General features: G+C 60.1%; 2 protein-coding genes across 2 annotated transcripts in view; both read right to left on the minus strand.

The window, feature by feature from the left end:
* Positions 1-2,067, minus strand: part of DIP2A (disco interacting protein 2 homolog A) — a 61,117-nt gene extending 59,050 nt beyond the window's left edge. Inside the window, 1 exon segment of the mRNA XM_031968779.1 lies at positions 1,652-2,067. Within this exon segment, the coding sequence (XP_031824639.1) occupies positions 1,652-1,982 (331 nt within the window). The 5' untranslated portion in view covers positions 1,983-2,067.
* A 2,544-nt stretch (positions 2,068-4,611) lies between these two features.
* Positions 4,612-18,267, minus strand: LOC116423508 (pericentrin-like). The gene is made up of 7 exons (XM_031968293.1): positions 18,262-18,267; positions 11,674-11,844; positions 11,010-11,171; positions 10,527-10,759; positions 8,285-8,361; positions 6,874-7,030; positions 4,612-5,935 (listed from the first exon to the last, which is right to left on the minus strand). The coding sequence occupies exons 2-7, from the start codon at positions 11,761-11,763 to the stop codon at positions 5,392-5,394; spliced, it is 1,263 nt and encodes a 420-aa protein (XP_031824153.1). The 5' UTR covers positions 11,764-11,844; positions 18,262-18,267; the 3' UTR covers positions 4,612-5,391.
* Between the last annotated feature and the right edge of the window lie 134 nt (positions 18,268-18,401).

The following is an 18,401-nucleotide window of genomic DNA, read 5'->3' on the forward strand; positions in this document are numbered from 1 at the left end:
CTCCCCGGGCGCCGAAGGCCTCTGCGCCTCCCGGGGCCTCGCGCCCCAGCCCTCCCCTCCCCCTCCCCTCAAGGGTCCCTGCACATCCCCCAGCCCCCGGGGAGAGGAGGCTGACGCTCAGCCCGTTCTGCAGACGGACAGGAGGCTCTGACGGGGAGCGCGATGCGCTGCTGTGATTGGGGCTGCCCTCCGGGCCAGTTTTCCGCCCATGCCCAGGATCCCTGAGGGGTCACCCACGGGCCCTCGTGCCCTTCACGGCCTCCTGGGCCCCGGACAGGCGGCCGGCATTCTCGGGGCATGGGCGTGGCCCCTCCCCGGCCACGCCTCCCGGCCTCAGCTTCCCCCGGGACCGCCCTTAGTTACAGGTCATCGGCCTGAGCCTGGAGCCGAGCAGCGCCGGGCGCTGCTAGGCTCTGAGGCGGCCGCAGTCCCAGGGGCTCTGAGGCGCCCCCTGCCCGGGTCCCAGCTGCCCTGAGGCTCGGGATCCCAGCTCTTCTGGTGCCCCCATCCCAGCGGCCTCTGAGGGCGCCTCCCCCGAGACCCAGCGGCCTCTGAGGGCGCCCCCCTCCGGGTCCCAGTGGTCTCTGAGGGCGCCTCCCCCGAGACCCAGCGGCCTCTGAGGGCGCCCCCGTCCGGGTCCCAGCGGCCTCTGAGGGCGCCCCCCTCCAGGTCCCAGCGGCCTCTGAGGGCGCCCCCCCATCCCAGCGGCCTCTGAGGGCGCCCCCGTCCGGGTCCCAGCGGCCTCTGAGGGCGCCCCCCCATCCCAGCGGCCTCTGAGGGCCCCCCCCATCCCAGCGGCCTTTCAGGGTACCTGCCCCGAGTCCCAGCGGCTCTGGAGAGGCGCCCTGTCCGGGTCCCAAAGGGCCCCTGAGGGCGCCTCCAGGTCCCAGCGGCCTCTGAGGGCGCCCCCCCATCCCAGCGGCCTCTGAGGGCGCCCCCCTCCGGGTCCCAGCGGCCTTTCAGGGCGCCTGCCCCGGGTCCCAGCGGCCTCTGAGGGCGCCCCCGTCCGGGTCCCAGCGGCCTCTGAGGGCGCCCCCCCATCCCAGCGGTCTTTCAGGGCGCCTCCCCGAAGTCCCAGTGGCCTCAGGCCCCGCCCCCCCCCCGCCCCAGTCCCAGCAGCGCGGGCACCGCGGTCCCAGGCTAACCAGTCCCTGCCCCTGGTGACTGGGGTGGGGGGGGCGGAGACCCCGAGTCTCAGGCAGAGCCCGCCCTCAGCCCCGCCCCCCGATGCCTGGGGAAGGCAGAGAAGCCCCAGGGTCTGAAGAAGCCCAGCGCCGCGCCCCTCCCTCTACCGGGTCCAGCGCCCGCACTGACTGAGCGCCGCCTGCACGCCTGGGAGTCAGCGGCTGCAGGAGGGAGGGCGGCCTGGACAAAGACCCGGAAACGGGAGCGGGAGCCCGGGGCAGCCCGGGGCTGGGGGACCCCGGACACAGGAGCACCCCCCGCTTTGGGGCACGGCGCGGCGCGGCAGGGGGCGCGCCCACGTGGAAGCACAGCGCCCCTCCCCCTCCCCAAGTTTCGGGACCCTCTCCCAGAAGTGGTTTAATGGGGGGAGGGGGAGGGGCGAGCCGTCCGGTCGGAGCGAGATGACCCGCCCCTTCCCCAGGCCCCGCCCCCGGCCCCGCCCCGCCCGCCCCTCCCCCAGACTCACCCTCAGACAGCTCCAGCTCCAGCTCGGCCAGGCCCTCGCGCACGTCGGGCGGCAGCGCCCCGGCCTCCAGCCCCCCGCCGCCGCCGCCGCCTCCCCCGCCGCCGCGCTCCCGCTCCGCCATGGCCCGCACTCGGGCTTCCACCTCCGCCACGCCCCAGACTCGGACCCGGAACCGGAGCCGGGCTCGGCCTCGGACACGGCCTAAGAGTCGCGAGCCCGCGGAGGCGGAGCCGCCCTCGGAGCGCGCGCGCGCGCGCCCCGGCCCGGGAGGGGAGGGGAGGAGGAGGAAGCCGCGGCACCGCCTAGGAACGCCGACGAGCTTCACGCCCATTGGCCGCCCGCCCTCCGAGCCCCGCCCCCAGGGCCCCGCGGCGGAGGCCGCTCCCGATGGGCTCCGCGCGCCCGGGGAGGGGCGGGCTGCGCGGGGGCTGCCGGGAGTTGTAGTCCGCGTCCTTCCGGGCCGGCCTGAGGACAGAGGGACAGTCTGAGGAAAAGACGGAGGCAGGGTCAAGGCTGCCTCCCCCTCCCCCTCCGGCCTTTGCGCGGGCCCGCCCTCGGTGGGCCTCGCCACGCGCTTCCCGGAGCAGGGAGTGCTCCACGTGGGCCCGGCCCTTAGTGAGCCACGCCCCCTGGAGGGCCCAGGCACCGATGGGGAAACTGAGAGCCCGGGGCGGGGCCCGCGTCAGTGCCCTCACCGGGCGCCTGCGGCGGACTTGGCGGGGCCCGCCCTGAGGAGCGAGCACTCTGTAGGGAGCCCCAGCGCTGACCGGGCCGGGGGGGGGGGGTCCCCGGGATGACGCACGGGGAAGGCGGGGGCTGGCAGCCCAGTGCCCCCCGACGTCAGCCGCAGGCCCCCCCCTCGGTGCCGCCCCTCTCATGGCCCCCCTCACCAGGAGCTCAGCCTCAGCTCCCACGGGAGTGTCTTGGGGCGCTGGGGGGGGCTCTTCACCTCGGCCCCCCAAACCCCTCCTCCCATGGCTGGGGATCTGTTAGCCCAACTGGGACTCCCGGGGCGGGGAGGGGGAGGGAGGGAGGAAGGGAAGCAGCCCCCAGAGTTCTAGCTCCTCCTAGGCTGCCCCGCGAACCTGGGGGTCCTGCCCTCTGCCCGGCCCGGGCCGCCCTTCCCAGAGCCCGGTCCCTGCATCTGCAGCACCTCCCCCCCCCCCTTCCCCGCCCCAGAACAGTGGGGGTCAGGCCGCCCCTGGACCCGCTGTCCCGCCTGTAGGGGGCGCTCCGAGCGCCGGGCTCAGCTCCCGCCGGTCCTGGCGGCCTGAGGAACCCCCCCAGGGGCTTCTGGGATGCCCTTCTCGTTGCATCCTAATGGTCCCCAGCACGGCCCCGTTCCAGGTTAGGTGGGAGAGGAAGGGGCAGGGCAGGGGGTCTAGGGCTTGGACAGGGAGGGCACAGGCGGGATCCCCAGAGTCCTGCAGCATCTGCGTCTGAGCAGAGGAGGAGCCCGCGGGGCCCCACAGGAGCCCTGGGAGTCCGTGTGCACCAGGTGGGGACCCTCCCAGAGGAAACGCCTCACACCCCACACGTGTCTTCCAGCAGCTTCCTGGGCTGTGGCCCCTCCGGAGCTCCCACCAGACCCCCTCTTTGGCTGCTCCAGAATCCCCTCCGAGGACATCATCCTCGTCCAGAAAACGAGGGTCCGGGCTAAGCTGGTGCTGCCCCGGGGAAGGGACCCCCCCCCCCAACCCTGGAAGAGGTTCCAGCTACAGGGTGCTGGGAAAGGCTCCGACCCAGCCCGGTCCTTGGGCCGCGGGGTGCAGGCCCCCGGTCAGGCTTCCCTGCCAAGGCCATGTCCCTTTCCGATGCCGAGCCAAGGGCTTGAGCAGCAAGAAGTGCCTTTGGCCGTGGAGGCCGGGTCAGCGGCAGGGCGAAGCCCCACAGGGGCAGAGGTGTGCCGGAGGAAGGTGGCCGTGCTCGGGGAGCGGCTGACCTGGGGCGGGCAGAGTGCAGGACAGCCAGTGGGCCAGCTCAAGGCCAGGACCTCCGGGACGGCCTGAGGCTGGTCGGTCCTGGAGCTGGGGGAGGCCGAGGGGGAGCTAGAACTCTGGGGCAGCTTCCTGGACTAGAAGCTGGACCATGATCCTCGGGCTTCGCCAACCCCAGAAGCAGGTGATGGGCTGAAGTGTCACGTGTGTGTACGTGTGTGTGCTCCATGGGAAATGGGTGTGGCAGGAGGGGGCACACGAGGGGGTTTCACACGTATTTAGGTGCACGTGTGGGCAGGCTCAGGGGCATGTGTGTGTGTGGCTTGTGCCACGCTCAAGGGCACGCAGGTGCATCCAGGTCAAAGTACGTGCGTTTGTGTCAGTAAATGTATGTGCAAATCTGTTCCGTGTGCACACATGTGAGTGTGCCCGGTCCGTCCAAAGCAACCACAGCCAAATGACAGGCCTGGCCAAGGAGCCATCCCAGCGGGGACACTGCCCACAGCTTCTTTTGAGGGGCTCCAGGACCCGCGAGGAAACCCCGTACATGCCCCCCCTCAGTGCCCACTTTCCCCAGGTGGTTCCTGTGGAACCCCATCCCTTGGACCTGACCTCTGCCCTTTGAACTTTGCCTCCCTTGGATGGCCCCAGTTACTGTCCCATAGGCTCCATTGGAATGGGAACCCGCCGAGGGCAGAGACTTTTCCTTTGTGTCCCCAGCTTTTCTAAGTGCTCAAAGGAGCCTGGAGGCTCAAGCGGCCACTGGCAGGCCGGTCCAAGAGGAGGAGGAAGCCGCGCCTTTAGGAAAAGTCCCTTTACTGACCCCCACTTCCCAGGACAAGAGGCCCATGCTCTGGAGGCCGCGGGCCTGCCCATGGCAGGCAGGGACAGGGGACCATGAGACGAGGGCGAGTGCCGGACATCCAGGATGGCCATGGAGGGACAGGGTGCAGTCTGGCACTCACTCCCCGATCCGCTAGCAAACCTGAACTTGGCAGGCCGAGAGAAAGAAGGAGCCCCGCGTAAAAATAATGCTTTGCTTTTAATGACTTTTTACAAGATGTCCCAACTATACACGAGAAAAATCCACAGCAGAGGACACGTGCTAGTTTACATTTCACTGGTGCCGTGGGAGCCCGTGGGAGCCCACAGCCCGGCACGTGGCACTCTCCAGGCTTACGCAACAACACAAGCTTTCCAGACACCGCACAGAGACTAGAACACTTTTAATTCGTGGCATTCGGCTGATGTCAGAGTGGATAAAGATGCGCGAGCAGGGTCTTCCCACAATCCTGTGCGGTAGCACCAAGATGCTTTTTTTAAAAAAAGAAAGAGGAGGGGACAAGGGGCCCAGAAGGAGAGAGAAAACCTAAGAGATCCCAGCTTCTGTGGCTTCCTCCCGCAGAGCCGCCCTCAGGGGCTCCCTTTTTTGGGCTTCTGGTGAGCAGGTTTTTTCGAAGTCAGTTCTGCTGCACACAAACCAAACACAGCATTGTTAGCGATTTCTCGGCCCTTTTGGTAAAAAGCCTAGGAAGTCGGGGGCCACCTCCCCCAGCCCCCCAGACATGAGCCGAGCTCCAGGGCCCGTGAGGATCGGACCCTCCGATGCCGACCCCGGTCCAGTTTATCGCTTCAACTTGATTCTACGGCTCCCAGCAACGGACCTTCAAGTAACTTGGGGGCAGGGGCCCCGAGATGTAAGAGCCAGACCTGCCCCCCAAACTGCCATCTCACACACTGGTGCCCATCTCAAACAGGTCTGTCCAGCCTGGGCGCCGGGCAAAGGAGAAAGGCAGGGGCCCACTAATATTCGGGAGCGTCTTTGCTCGCCACCCTGCCAGAATGGCGACCTCCTAGTCCCTCCCCTTCAGTTCTGGGGGCCACTTTACTCCGTCCCAGGGGCCATTCCACTTGGTGTGGCTCTACGCGAGCAGGCGGAGAAGAAAGGGCTGGCGGCATCACCAGCCTTCCCGCAGCCCTCTCTGCCCGTGTCCGCGTCCCGTCACCTGGTGGCTCCTGCCAGTCAGCGCCAGCCAAGACGCCATCTCCCCCTCCGAGGGCCGCGGCACTAACGTCTGTGGCCAAACCTGTGCTTTTTCCTCCAGCGAGACAGGCACTAGCTGGCCGCCCGTCCCCTCCAGGCCCAGGCTCGCCTTTCAAATGCTTGGGTGCTGAGGGGCCCCTTCCGGCCCGGCGTGAGCGAGTGCCGGGATGGCTCCTACCTGGCTGGACACCCCCTAGTCTCTGCTGGATGACCTCCAGGTGGTGAATGTATTCTGTCAGTGAGTGTTCGGGGTCCTGGGAGCTGTCATAGACATCTGCACTTGAACTTGGGGACGTGAGGGATCTGCAGAAAGGAGACCAGACAAAACGGTGTATTTCCCATCCCCGTGGGAGGGAAGGGGCTTGTGCCACGTGCACATGCTGGGGTGGGGGGCAGGCCACGCTGACTGGCCCCCCACGCCCGTGGCGGGCCCCCTTAGCAGGAACCTCCCTGTCTGTCAGACCTTCCACAAGCTACTCAGCACTCCTGCGCCTTTGACACAATCCCCTCTAGCCATTCTCTCTCACTTCACGGACTCACAAGGTGACCCAGAAGCTGGGGACGAATACTCGGACGCCCTAGTGTCCCCCATCCTCGTGCCTGGCTCCCCCCGCCCCAAGCCCCCCTCAGGAGGTGCTAAGCTAGATGGGGACATGGGCGTCCAAGCAAGGGGGCTCACTTTCTGCCCTGGGGGAGAACCTCTGTCCCCCTGGGGGAGGCCAAGCCTCTCAGGGCCAAAGCCACCTCTATGTGCTGGCCCCTCATTCAGAGGCGCTGCTGCTCTCCGCCATGACCCCTGGGAGCCCTGGGCCAGGAAACATTGGGGACCCTCTCTCCCAACGGATGAGACATGTGAATCCAGCCTATCTGCCGTAATGCAGGAGGGCGGGGGGCTGCGATGCGCTCTGCCAGCAAGGGGGAAGCGGCCTGGACGGGCCCACAGGACTGCAGGGCGGGCGGGCCAGGAACATGATCCTCCGGAGGCCCGGCTTGCGTCACTCTCACGAGGGTTTCCCAAGAAGGGGCCACACTGCCCCCACACAACTGAACACCCCCCTCGTGAAGGGCTCCTGCCAGAGGGACATGGGAGAGCCACACGGTCGGCACCAGGTGTGCCCCGGGCTGCGGGCGGGCAGAGCCAGTCTGGCTCAGGATAAACACTGGGGCAAACAGTCTTCCTTCTCAACACCTCATGAGGGTCCCCGGGGCCCCCTCGCCCCACTAGGAGCCCCAGGGCTCACCTGTCCCACAGACGGCAGGCAGGGGACGGGGACCGTCTCCCCTTCAGAGAGCTCAGGGGGAGGTCCTGCGTGGGAGGAGAGCTGGTGGTTTCTGGGAGCGACGGCGATGATGACAGGGGCGGCTGCGGCCTTGAAATCTCAACAGCTTCCTCTGGGACTAGGAGACAAGCGTTCCGGATATCACCAACAGGGAAAGACTAGAAGGGTCTCCCCCTTCCCCCACTGACCACCCCCCAGAAGCCCACTGGGCTTCCTGTCAGGCCTGGCTCCAAGGCCTCTCCAGGCTCCTCTATGATGGGAATCGCGCAGCTCAAAGGAAGGACCCTCCCTAAGGGGCCGGGATGGGTGGGTGGGCAGAGGGAGAGATGCCAGGGAACTGAGGGGCAGAGCGCTCCAACTGCCGAGGAACCCTGTGGCTGCCAGCTCCTGGGGGGAGGTTCCTGATGGTGGTCACAAGGCCGGGGAGAATGGACAATGTGATAGAGCAACGAAAGCCCCCTTAGAGACTTCCCGGCTGTGGGACCCTGCTCAGGTCTCTACCCCTTAAGTCTCTTCATCTGTAAAATGGGCACAATCATAGCAACCACCTGCTTCTGGGCTGGCTGTGACAAGGATCTAATCTCTCTGGCCACTCCTCACACCTGCCAGGTGCTCTACCCGTGCGCAAAGGAACCTGCCCAGAGACCGTCCTATGTGTCGGGCAAGGCCACAGATCAGGAACTGCCCAAGGGTGGCTCTGAAGGAAAGGGTTCATGTGTGGGAGGGTCCCTGAGTGCACACACTTCCCCTGGGGGGTGTGGGAAGTGAGGAAGGGTCTCCTTCCCTACTGTGGGGGCTCCCGACCCTGGCTGGCACTTCCTTTGGGTGCTACAGCCCAGAAGTCACTGGGTGAACTCGAAGGAGGAACAGCCAGACCAGCCTCCTACGGCCCCCCAACCCCGAGCCGCACTTGCCCCACAGGGGAAGGTGGCCGGTGGCCCCAACGATAAGCTCTGGGTGGAGGAGCCTGAGAACCACATCTGTTCTGGGGCTACTGGAGCCCTGGATCGCATGTTTTGGAACCTGAATAACTGCTCACATTTAGAGGAGTTTCAAAGTGCCCCCGTCCCCGAGACCTGCCAGCCTTCACCCAGCCCTGGCACAGCGGGGCCAGCAAGGAGAGGATGGGGGCAGGAACTGGAGGACTGCCCCGACTCCAACATCAGGCAAGTAGTGGAGAGGTCAGAGGCCACCGACGCTGTAGGCTGGGGGGCCCAGAGCCCCCTAAGAGGAGGGCAGGATGACCAGGGTCTTCCTGGGTCCCCAAATGGATGGATCGAGCCTCAAGGCCCTGATTACCAGACGTAGGTCCCAACACTAAGAAATCGCCACCCGAAAGTGAACTCCCCGAGAGCCCGGAACAATCCCTCACCCGAGTCGAGCTCGCCGCTCTGGACGAACGTTGCCCTGCGGTCGAGTTCTTGCCACTTCTTCACCAAGAAGCGTAACCTATGGAGAGGGAGGAAAATCAAAAAACTGAAAAAAGAAGAAAAAGCAAAGAACGGAACATGGGAGGCCCAGAGAGCGCTTCTTCCTTATCTCGGGAGGGCAAGTCAGGCCGTGAGCCGCGGGCCCTCCCACGGGCCCTTGGCTCTCCAGCTCCCGACTCTAGCCAAGGCCCAACGGGGCAACCTCTGAGAGTGCTCGGATGGGCGGAGAGGCGGAGACTTCTCCTTCCTCAGTTCCGAGAGGAGCTCCGACCTGGCTGCTAAGCCAAACCTCAGTGCCGGACTTTCTGCCTTCCCAGGGGTGGACTCTTTGTACTAATGATGAATATTTATTTATACTATTTATACAATAACTGTTGGAATCTTTACAAAGTGTTAAGACATTGGAGTTGATAGAGACAATAGTTATCTGATTTGGCAGGGTTCAGTGTGATTGATTTGATCTTAGAAAGAGATATTTTGGGCCAGAACTTGAAACAAGGTACTAAGTGGAACTGATAGAACAATGCTTGTGTTCACACCTTTAGAGAGCTCATAAGTATCTAAGTACCCAATGGAGTTCACACGTTTGGGAGAGTTCAGGGTTAGGGTTTTGCACTCTGGGAGATAACCCAGAATCCCTCTCCCTCCAGAAGGTGGCGTTAACCTTTGAGAGATCACATAAATATAGGGAGCTTTTGAAGCTTGGGCTTAGTTCTTCTTGTGGGACTTAGGAGACGGAGCACTCTGGAAGAAAGCCTACAAGCCCTATCTTTGAGGCAAGAGAGAGTCATTGCATCTTCCACCTTGGTGCTGGCTGGAGGCTGAAGAAAGCAGAGGCAGAAACCAAGGACAAAGCTGCAAGAGCTCAAGCAGAGAATTAGGCCTCAACTAACTGGGCTATTTTGGAAGGAGGAATAAACGTTTGCATTTTTACCAGCTGGCTGGATTTTGGAGTAATTATTTATTTCAACTGAGACTAAGGCTGCCTCCAGAAAACCACCACCACATCCCGGATGAGCCCCCAAAATATCTCTTTCTAAGATCAAATCAACTCCAATGGCTTAACTTTGTAAAGATTCCAACAAATAACGAATATTCCTCATTCTTCTGATGAGCAGAGACAACTCCCTCCTGGGGGTGATCACGTAAAGGGCCCCCCAGGCCGCTGCCGGCACTTCCCAATTTTGGAAGAGTCTGTTGGCTTTCCCGGACCATCCCAACCACCAAAAGGAGCGATCAGGGAAGCGTTCAGAGCACTGGGACCGACTCTTGCCTCTAAAAAACAAAAATCGATCCATTCCCAGCCCCTAGGGGGCGAGCCGATTATGGGTCTGGACGGTCCCGATGGGAGGGGGGCCTGGGAAGGGGAGCAAGGGCACAGGTGAGCACCAAGAGGTCACGTGCAGAGCAGCCGGGAGGGGAAGCCCAGTGGTTGTGGAGGGTGGGGGCAGAGGATGCTGCCCAAACTCTGTCTGGGGGGAGACAGAGACTCTCCTAAGAGGAGGTGATGAGTCCGCTCCCCAGATGGAAATGGGAGATAGGGGTCAGTCTTGCCAGGCCGCACAGTAGTAAGGAATGGCCAGGGAATCGGCCAGCCCAAGGCTATGCTGCGGGCACCCCCAATTGGGTCTGTACTTCCCTCTGTTGGCAATGGGGAGAATGGACCAGCTTGGGGAAAGAGACGGGGGTGAAAGAGGAGGAGGCTGCAGCAGCCAAGGTGGCGGCTGTGGGAGTAGAGATGAGAGGCTGAACGCAAGCGCCTGGTTGGCACAAGCGGGGGCTTGATACCCGGACATAACTGGGCTGGCATGGAGGCCAGGAAGACGGCGGGGGCTTTGGTAGAGGCTCTGAGGCCGGAACGGGCTCTGCCATGGTGACTCTTTATGCGCCAGCCCAGGCTTGTCTCCACCGGAGGAGGAGGGCAGGAAGGCCTCCCAACCGTCAGTCACCTACAGGAGCTTCCTCAGGAAGCAGGCGAAGGAGGAACACTCCTCCCACAGGGCCCGGGGCTGGGGAAAGTGGGAAGAGATCCTGGGATGTTCACATACCTGCACACGCACACGCGCACACACACACACACACACACAGCTGACAGGGTGCCCGTACCCCTCTGAGGACAGGGCTGGTTGGAGGCAGCAGAGACTGGGCAAGGCGCCATCCCCAGCGACGGACACTGGCATTTACCTTAAGATGGCGATGACCACCCTGACTGCGGTCCTGAACTTGGTGAAGGGGCGAGATGGAAAAGCCCGCTTGTCTATCTTGGAGGGGAAGACCCCCAAGTGTGCAATCATGGAGAGGGTTTCTTGCTCGGAATCCTGAAAGCCCCCGATCAGCAGCAGGAGGTACCTCTTTTGGTAAATCAAGGCCTTTCGGAACCTCTCCGCACGTAGAAAATGCAGGTAGAGCTTTTCCATCTTAGAGGGAAAAAAAGAGCAGAGCATAAGCTTTTGCTGAGGCCGCTGACGGCGAGCTCTGGCGGCCTGTGGTTCCCACGGTTCTGCCATGGCGCACGGCATCAGCCTGTACTCCTTGCCCGGGCTCCCCACTCCGGTCACCCTCTTGGGAGCGACGGCCAAGCCTGACCCTCAGAGAAGCCTGCGGGCAACCACAAGGGCTTGTGTGCCCTTTCCGAGATCCTCCTCCCACGCAGGGGGCGCCACTCACCCTGATGCGGCAGGTGCTCCCACCGTGAGTGCTCTCGCCCTTAAAGGCGGCTTTCACCATCCCCGCCTCGCTGTGCCTCGAGCCCGGGAGGGCCATTTTCTGTTGCTTCCAGGTGGCCTTGTCAGCTTTCTGCAGCGTGCCAATGCGGTCCACGTATTTATACTTCCAGGAGAAAGGACAAATGTTAAGGTGACCCCTTCTTGGCCAGGGGACGGACGTCCCGGCCCCCACAAGCCACCCAGAGGGAGTCCCGCTGCTGAAGGAGTCCTGCTGGCTATTTTGGAAAGAAGCCCAAGAGGGGAATCCTTATACTACTCCCAAGTCAAGGTGGTAACTTGTACTTCCCAGGGACTAAGTCCCCAAGTGAGCCCTGGCCCAAAGATGGCTTCTGGACTCCTTTTGGACTGCTCAGCTGCCAAGTTCGATGCCAGCCCCAAGCTAAGGAAAGTGCCTGGAGATGGTGGGCACCCACCCACCTGTGGGGCTGAGTGGGGAATCTGTGGTGAAGCAGCTGGGGCCCCTTTGCCCTCTTCTCTCCTTCCCCTATTTCTGCACCCACTCCAGCCCTGGTGCCTTGGCGGAGGGTCCCGTCCAGGTTCCCTCCAGCGCTCCCATGGCCCCCCTGCCCCACAGCTGGGAATCGTGGCCGTGGCACCTGACTCACAATGTGCCCGCAGCCCTTCTGCAGATGGTGCTTAAGCGTCTTCTCTAGCTTGGAGACGGTCCTGCAGAGCTCCACCTTCTCCTGGGTCATGGTGCTCAAGGCCTTGGTGAGAGAGCCATTTTCCTTCAGCAACACATCGATGAGACTGATCTGGGCCTGGGTGGTTTTTTTCTAGAGAAGACCAAGGGACGAGACGGACCGTCTGCAGTTGGGAGAGCTGCAGCAAGACCGAGCCCCCCCTGCCTGGGGCACAGGTGACAGGAGGGATGCCCAGGACAGGGCAGACTGGCGGGGCCAGGGGCGCAGCCGGCGTGATGATGGCCGAGCCAGGGAGCCCAAGGCCCAGGTGCCAAGCCCGCCTGGGACCGGTCCCAGGGCGCTTCTTCCCACCTTTCCTCTTCTTTCCAAAAAGCCTCTCCAGGCCCTTCCAGCCCTAACTCTGGGGGCCTGGGTTTCATGGAAGAGGCAGGAATGGTCCCAGAGAAGGGATCTCTGGCCTCTCTCTTGACCTTCCTCCTCCTCCCCCTCCTAGTGGGGAGGAACGGTTGAGGAAACAAGGGGGCTACACTCAGAACCTGGCCCCCCTCCCTGGAATGAACGCTTTGGCTTGAGATTCTCTGCCCCAAGGGCAGGTTTGGGGATCCGAGGTACAAGGCAGGACTAGGGGTGACATGGGAGAACGGATTTTCCTCCAGGGAAGATCATAAAGAAAAACTGCAGTAACAAAATGTACTGGTTCAAAGTCTTCGGGTTTTCCTGCGCTCTGTCAGCTCGGACACCAGTCTGGGCCAGGAGAAAAGCCCGTGTTGATAAGAGGCAAGGAAAGGGTGAAAGATGGCTTCCTCTCCCATGGCCCAGAATGCCTTTCCCCGAATCCCAGAATGCCAAAGTCTCAGCAATGTGCCAGAGTCCCTGTGGCTGATGGGGGACAAGCTCCCGATCAGCGGCCTCGCAGCGAGCCCGACAACATGGAGCCCCTGGAAACAGGCAGCCCCCAAGCCGGCAGCAGGAGCCCACTCAAAGCTCCCTGGGGGAGCTCTGGGAGCTGCACTTGACCCTCAAGAAGGGGGGAGAAGAGAACAGACATTCCAAAGTGGCCCCTGCCCATCCCCGCCCTCCCCTTCCCAACAGAAGTGCCTCCCCAGCCCCGAAGACGGAAGCTCCCACTGAGCAGAGAGAGGCGTGCAGGGACCTACATTGAGGCTGCCAGGTTTGTGTTTCTGCCCCAACCACGTGACTACCGGCGGCGGTCCCACGGCAGCCACGTCTTCCTCCTACAAGAGAAGGGAAGGTAAAAAGGCCGAGGAGCAGCTCTCCACTCTCCGGGGGCTCGTGGGCAATGCGACTTCGACAAAGTGAGGAAAATGGACAATCCCCCCCAGGCTCAAGGGCCCGCGAGCCGGTCGCGCGCAACACAGGGAAGAAGGCCCATAGAACGTGCGGCGAAACCACAACAGAGAAAGGAAGGAGGCCTTTTCCCCAAAGCCTCTTGAGACCTTTGGGGCAGGAAAAAGGGCATGTGGCCTTTGGACCGAGAGGCAAGTGGCTGGCTCCTTGCTGACGGCCTCGAGACAGTGATGGCAAAAGCTGGCAAAAGGGCTATGACAGAGGCTGGCCGAGGAAATGGGGACCCAAGGGGCCCCATGAACTGCTGCCCATGGGGGCCACATTTGGCAAGTGACCAGCGTCAAGAAGATGTGGTCTGAGAATGGGAACAAGAGGCTCCTGGCCAGAGAGGCTGAATGTCAAGCAAAGGCCGGGAAGACGGTTTTGATTTTCTCAGATGTTCTTGCAAGTTTAATCAAAAGGATTTTCCAAGGGAAAAGCAGTGGGCAGGAAAACCTCCCAAGAGAGGGAGGAACATGAAGGAGAGACAGAAGATACCACCATCAAGTAGCAGCCCTGGCACTGACAGAGAGGCACAGAGCTGGGCAGCTAGGCGGGCAAGACTGGGAGCTGAGCCAGAAGGGGGCGAGCGGGGCTCAACTGTCTCACGAAGGCTTGGGGATGCCTTTCTCAAAAGAAAAGGTTAGGTGAGAAGGGAGGGAGAGAACAGCAGTGGATCCAGGAATCTGAGGGGGAGGAACACCGGGACTGGAAGGGAACGCATCCCAAGCCTGGAACTGATATGTACCAGAGGAACAATGCAGAAAGCTCCAGAGGTCAGCCAGCTTCTGGAGCTCACTCTTTATCACAAATGAGAGCAGATAAAAATGGCTTGGGAGGGGCAGTGGAAAGGCAGGGACTCGGCCTCCTTTAAAAATAACATCTCAAAACAAATTTGCAAGTGGTGGAACCCACAGAAGGACAGAGGAGAATCGGTTTCTAGCCAGACAACGTGGATATTGGCAGGAGAGGGCCGCTGCACCCCGGCGAGAGGCGAGCACGGGCCCTGCCCCACCAAGCCCGAGGTCTTGGGAGCGATGGAGCCAGCCACAGCTGCTTCCAGAGTTCTCAGACGGAGACTGTAAAAGGGTCAGAGAACTGAAGACTGCAGGGCTCTTTGCAGGACTCTGTCCCAGTGGCCACAGGCAGGTCTAGATCCCAGCCCCAGACAAGAACCACCAGCCAAAGCTCCCCTCCAGCATTCCCTTTTCCTGTCCCCTCGGCCAATCTGAGAAGTGCTTTAAGGGTACCTCGAAGTTGCCTTAATTTGCATTTCTTTAATCAATAGTGATTTAGAGCATTTTTTCAGATGGTTAGAAAGGGCTTTAATTTTTTCACCCGCAAGTCGTCTCTTCATATCCCCTGACTGTCTATCACCTGGGGAATAATCTGCTTTCTTACAAATTCAAGTCTTTTCTCTGTTTCAGAAATAAAGCCTTTATCCAAACACTGGCTGTGAAATGTTTTTCCAGCTTCTGCTTCCCTCCTAATCTTGGCTGCATTGGTTTTGTTTGTGCAAAAAATTTTAATTTCATGTAATTGAAATCAGCCATTTTGCACGTTCTCTTGTTCTTCTCTGGCCATAAACTCACAGATTTGCCAGCTGGACTATCCCTTGCTCTACTGCTTATGGTATCACCCTTTATGGATAAATCATGGAACCAATTCAACTTTATCTAGTTAGAGGGTATTAGATGTTGTGGATACCTAGTTTCCACCAAACGCTTTTCCCATTTTCCCAGGAATTTTTGGTGAAACAGTGAGTTCTATAGTCACCGACTACACAATTTCACTCTTTAAAAGGTACAAGAAGCAATAGGGTAAAGTCTTTCTGCACTTGACTCTCCTCCCTAAGAAGGAACAAGTGGCTGGGATGGAAATAATGGGAAATATTATGGGATAGGCACAAACACCAAGTGGGACGAAAGGGGAGGAAGACCAGGCAAGGTCCGATGTGAACCTTGGGTTCAAGAAGGGCAGATTTCTCGAGATTCAGAGGAAGGCGAGATACAATATCCTACAGGGGACGTCCTGGCAGGAAGGGAAGCTGAACGCTGAAGGACTAGAATTCCAATACAGTCTCATGCAACAATCACGAGCCCGATGAGCCCAAGATTCCTCGACCAGAGTGGCTGTGAGAAAGGGGAAGTGGAGAAGACCAATGCCAAGGGATAGCAGAGTCCCGTAGGACAGGGAGAGGCAGGGAAGCTCAATGACAGCTATGGCTGAAGAGGAAAAGGAGAGCACACATGTAGAAATGTACTCAAGAGGAAAATGGGTCCCACAAGGGAGAGGACGAGGGAGGGAGGGAGGGAGGGATTTCAGAGGACAAAAGATCCAAAAAGGCAAAACTCGCTCCTCATCTTGGAGCTGGCTTTGGTTTTCTCTGCCAAGGAAAATGGCCTTTGGTATAGAAAGAAATGGAATAAAATGGCCAAAGTCACGAGGGAGACAAGAAGAAGACATCTATTACTCGCTGAGGAAACCAAGACACCAGGCCAGCGGAAGTCACTGCTGAGCTTCTAACAGGGACCTTTGAGTAACGTGCACACACACAGACACACACACACACATGAGCACATTCACACAATCACACACACACACACACACACACACACACACTCACAGGTAGACAGACAAAGAAACTGACACATTTTCTTTCTTTCTTTTCTCAATACAGGACGATGTTCAGGAAGATTTAACTCATTGAACCTTAAAACTGCACAGACTTTTGGGACAATCTGCATGTCTCCAAAGAATCCGCCCATGACAGTTTGGAAGGAGGCCCTGCCGTGATGTAAAAGGTAGGGGAGCGGGTCACTAGCAGAGGTGCGGGCCCAGGAGGAGGCACACGGCCAGGGCCAGCAAAGTCACAGTTGCGGGGAAGCACGTGGCCGTGAAAAGTTGAAACACCACCTGGATGAGGCAATGGGGACAGCCCCAGCAGGCAACAGGTCAGGGCGGTGACGAGGCTGGTCCCTGAGAGGGACTCCAAAGGAGAATCTCTTGGGCAGTGCTGCGAGGGAGAGACTGGAAACAAGGAGCCCAAGGAGGAGGTCCCAGCCATAACGTGGGGGAGAGCTGAGAAGGCGGGCAAAGCCGAGACGGGGGCCAGAGCTCCAGCCTGCCGGCGGCTTGAAGGACCCGGGTTGCCGGTCTGTCAAAACCCCAGCAGTGTGGGAAGAGCGGGATCGCAGGGAGGGGAGTCGGGGAGCCACATGGAGATGCAGCTATCTCAGGGGTTCCCACAGGCCAACGGGGATGCTAGAGCTCAGAGCTCCAGGGCGAGACTGGGCGAGAGGCAATGACTGGGAGCCATTGCCTGAGATGACGGGGGCAACAAGATAGCACAGAGCCCTGAGGACAGAGGATGGGGAAGTCCCGGGGTTGGGACACTGCCAGCATGGAGGTGAAGGCCAGGAAAGCAGGAGGGGGGAGGGTCAGGAGCATCCAGCAGGAGATTGCCACCAGCAGCTCAAGCAGGATGGGAACCGAGAAAAGCCCCTCTGACTTGCTCTTCATCAGAGAGCAATCTCAGGTCCGGGATGGTGACAGGCTCAGGGGAAGCACTGAGCAGGGAGTCACAGCCCCACTAACAGCTAAGGAGGGAGGCTCGGGGTCAAGTGACCGGCCCTTCCAGGGAGCACAGCCTGAGCTCGAGGCCGGCTCCTTCAGAACAGACTGTCCCGCCTCAGTGGGTGAGAGGGCCAGAGTCAAGCTCTGACACGGAAATCAAAGAAGGAATCAAAGTCTCCTCAGATCCACAAGTGCGGGATGGAGAAGGAGATCCCGGGAGTCCTTTGGAAGCCCGGAGAAGCCAGACCCACCTCCCTGCTCGTGCCGCTTGGGGAGGGGCCACATTCCCCGTACAGCACACTGTAAAGATCTGTGAACAGTGCAACCGTAAAGAAAATTGGAATTAGGCCCCAAAAGCCACTCGACCGGGAAGGTGCCCTGCCGCAGCCATGCCCTAGGCCCATGCCCAAGAGATACATGAGCAGGAAAAGGTCATGTCTATAAGAAAAGACAAACACCAGACAATATATTGAAGGTCTTTGCATGGGTGAAGAAATGAGAATTGAGGGGATGCCATCAGCTGAGGGGAGATGCCACATGAAGCAGAATCCCTGGGCTCAAAGAGGCGACAGGCTGCGTGACCAGAGAGGCACGGGAAAGATCCATGTGAAGAGACGGGAGGGAAGTGAGCAGAGCTCAGAGGAGCCGTCCACAAGCGCTGACTAGAAGAGAGCAAGCACACTTTGGGGGGGGGGAAGAAGAGCGCGCGCCAGCGCCATGTGTCTGTCCTGCACCGAGGCCACCCATGAGGTGGGAAGGGAGCCAGTCACCGTGGGCATCTGTCTGCTTCCACTATGCGCATGCCACAAGAAATCTGAGGCCTTTGCCCCAATGGGATGGCAGTCATCCCAAAAAAGAGCTCTGTTAATTTTTTAAAAATAAGCGTGGGAGGAAATGGCTCGGTTGTGACACACTGGACGCTACTTCCTGAAAAAGTCACAAAATCATTCTTAATCCTCCTCAGTTGCCAAAGGCAAGAAATGAGCAAAAGGCGAGAGGGAGACAAAGTCAGCGTTGACCCGGAAGCCCCCTCCTACTAGGGATGGGGCAACAAGGGACAAATAAAAGTGTAGAGGAGAACTTGGGAAGTCTCGAAACAAGGCATAACTCAGTGGAATTAAGATAACGCTTCTGGGTTTCCATGTACTTAGTCTTAGTATAGTTCTACAAGAATCTAGCTATATTAGGTATTATGGACAGAGAGAGTATATAAGAGCCCCAAGGACTGGGAGAGACACATCCCGTCTCCCACCATCTCCGTGGCTCTCCTGCCTCCTGCACTTTGGGAGAGACTGGTTCAGCCTGGGAGACTGAAGGAGAAACAAAGGCTTCGGACTTTATTCCCGACTATTTTCCTGTGGTGATTATTCTGCCGAAAGCAAGGCTGGTCCCGAGACTTCCAGAAAGCCAACCGGGACATTACACAGAAGGTCGGACCCAAACCACAGCCCACTGAAAACTTGTCTTCCCGTAATTTTTTGTTTCACCAAAGACAGTTGTCAAGGCCACCCACACTTTCCCGGGACGAACCTGAGGATCCCTAGTCAAGTGATGCTGGGCAAGGACCGCCCCCCATCCCTCTGGGGGCCTCGGGCGTGTTCAATGAGGTCCAAGGTGCCAACTTACCTGAGGGAGGCCGCAAATTTACTTAACTCCCAAAGTGAGCAGCAAGGAGGTACATTTTATTTAGGGCGCCAGTCATGACCTCCTGTGGGAAGGGAACGGAAACGTGAGCTGGCGGTAGCCGCCCTCCCCAGAACATGGGG

Source organism: Sarcophilus harrisii, chromosome 4, assembly GCF_902635505.1.
Source record: "Sarcophilus harrisii chromosome 4, mSarHar1.11, whole genome shotgun sequence".
In the NCBI taxonomy this organism is placed as follows: domain Eukaryota; kingdom Metazoa; phylum Chordata; class Mammalia; order Dasyuromorphia; family Dasyuridae; genus Sarcophilus; species Sarcophilus harrisii.

Coding starts and splice junctions, on each gene's coding strand:
- LOC116423508 (XM_031968293.1), bottom strand. CDS start 11,763: ATGACCCAGGAGAAGGTGGAGCTCTGCAGGACCGTCTCCAAGCTAGAG. Junction 11,172..11,673: donor AGAAGGGCTGCGGGCACATT/GTGAGTCAGGTG, acceptor TTCTCCTGGAAG/TATAAATACGTGGACCGCAT. Junction 5,936..6,873: donor GCCTGCCGTCTGTGGGACAG/GTGAGCCCTGGG, acceptor TCCTTTCTGCAG/ATCCCTCACGTCCCCAAGTT.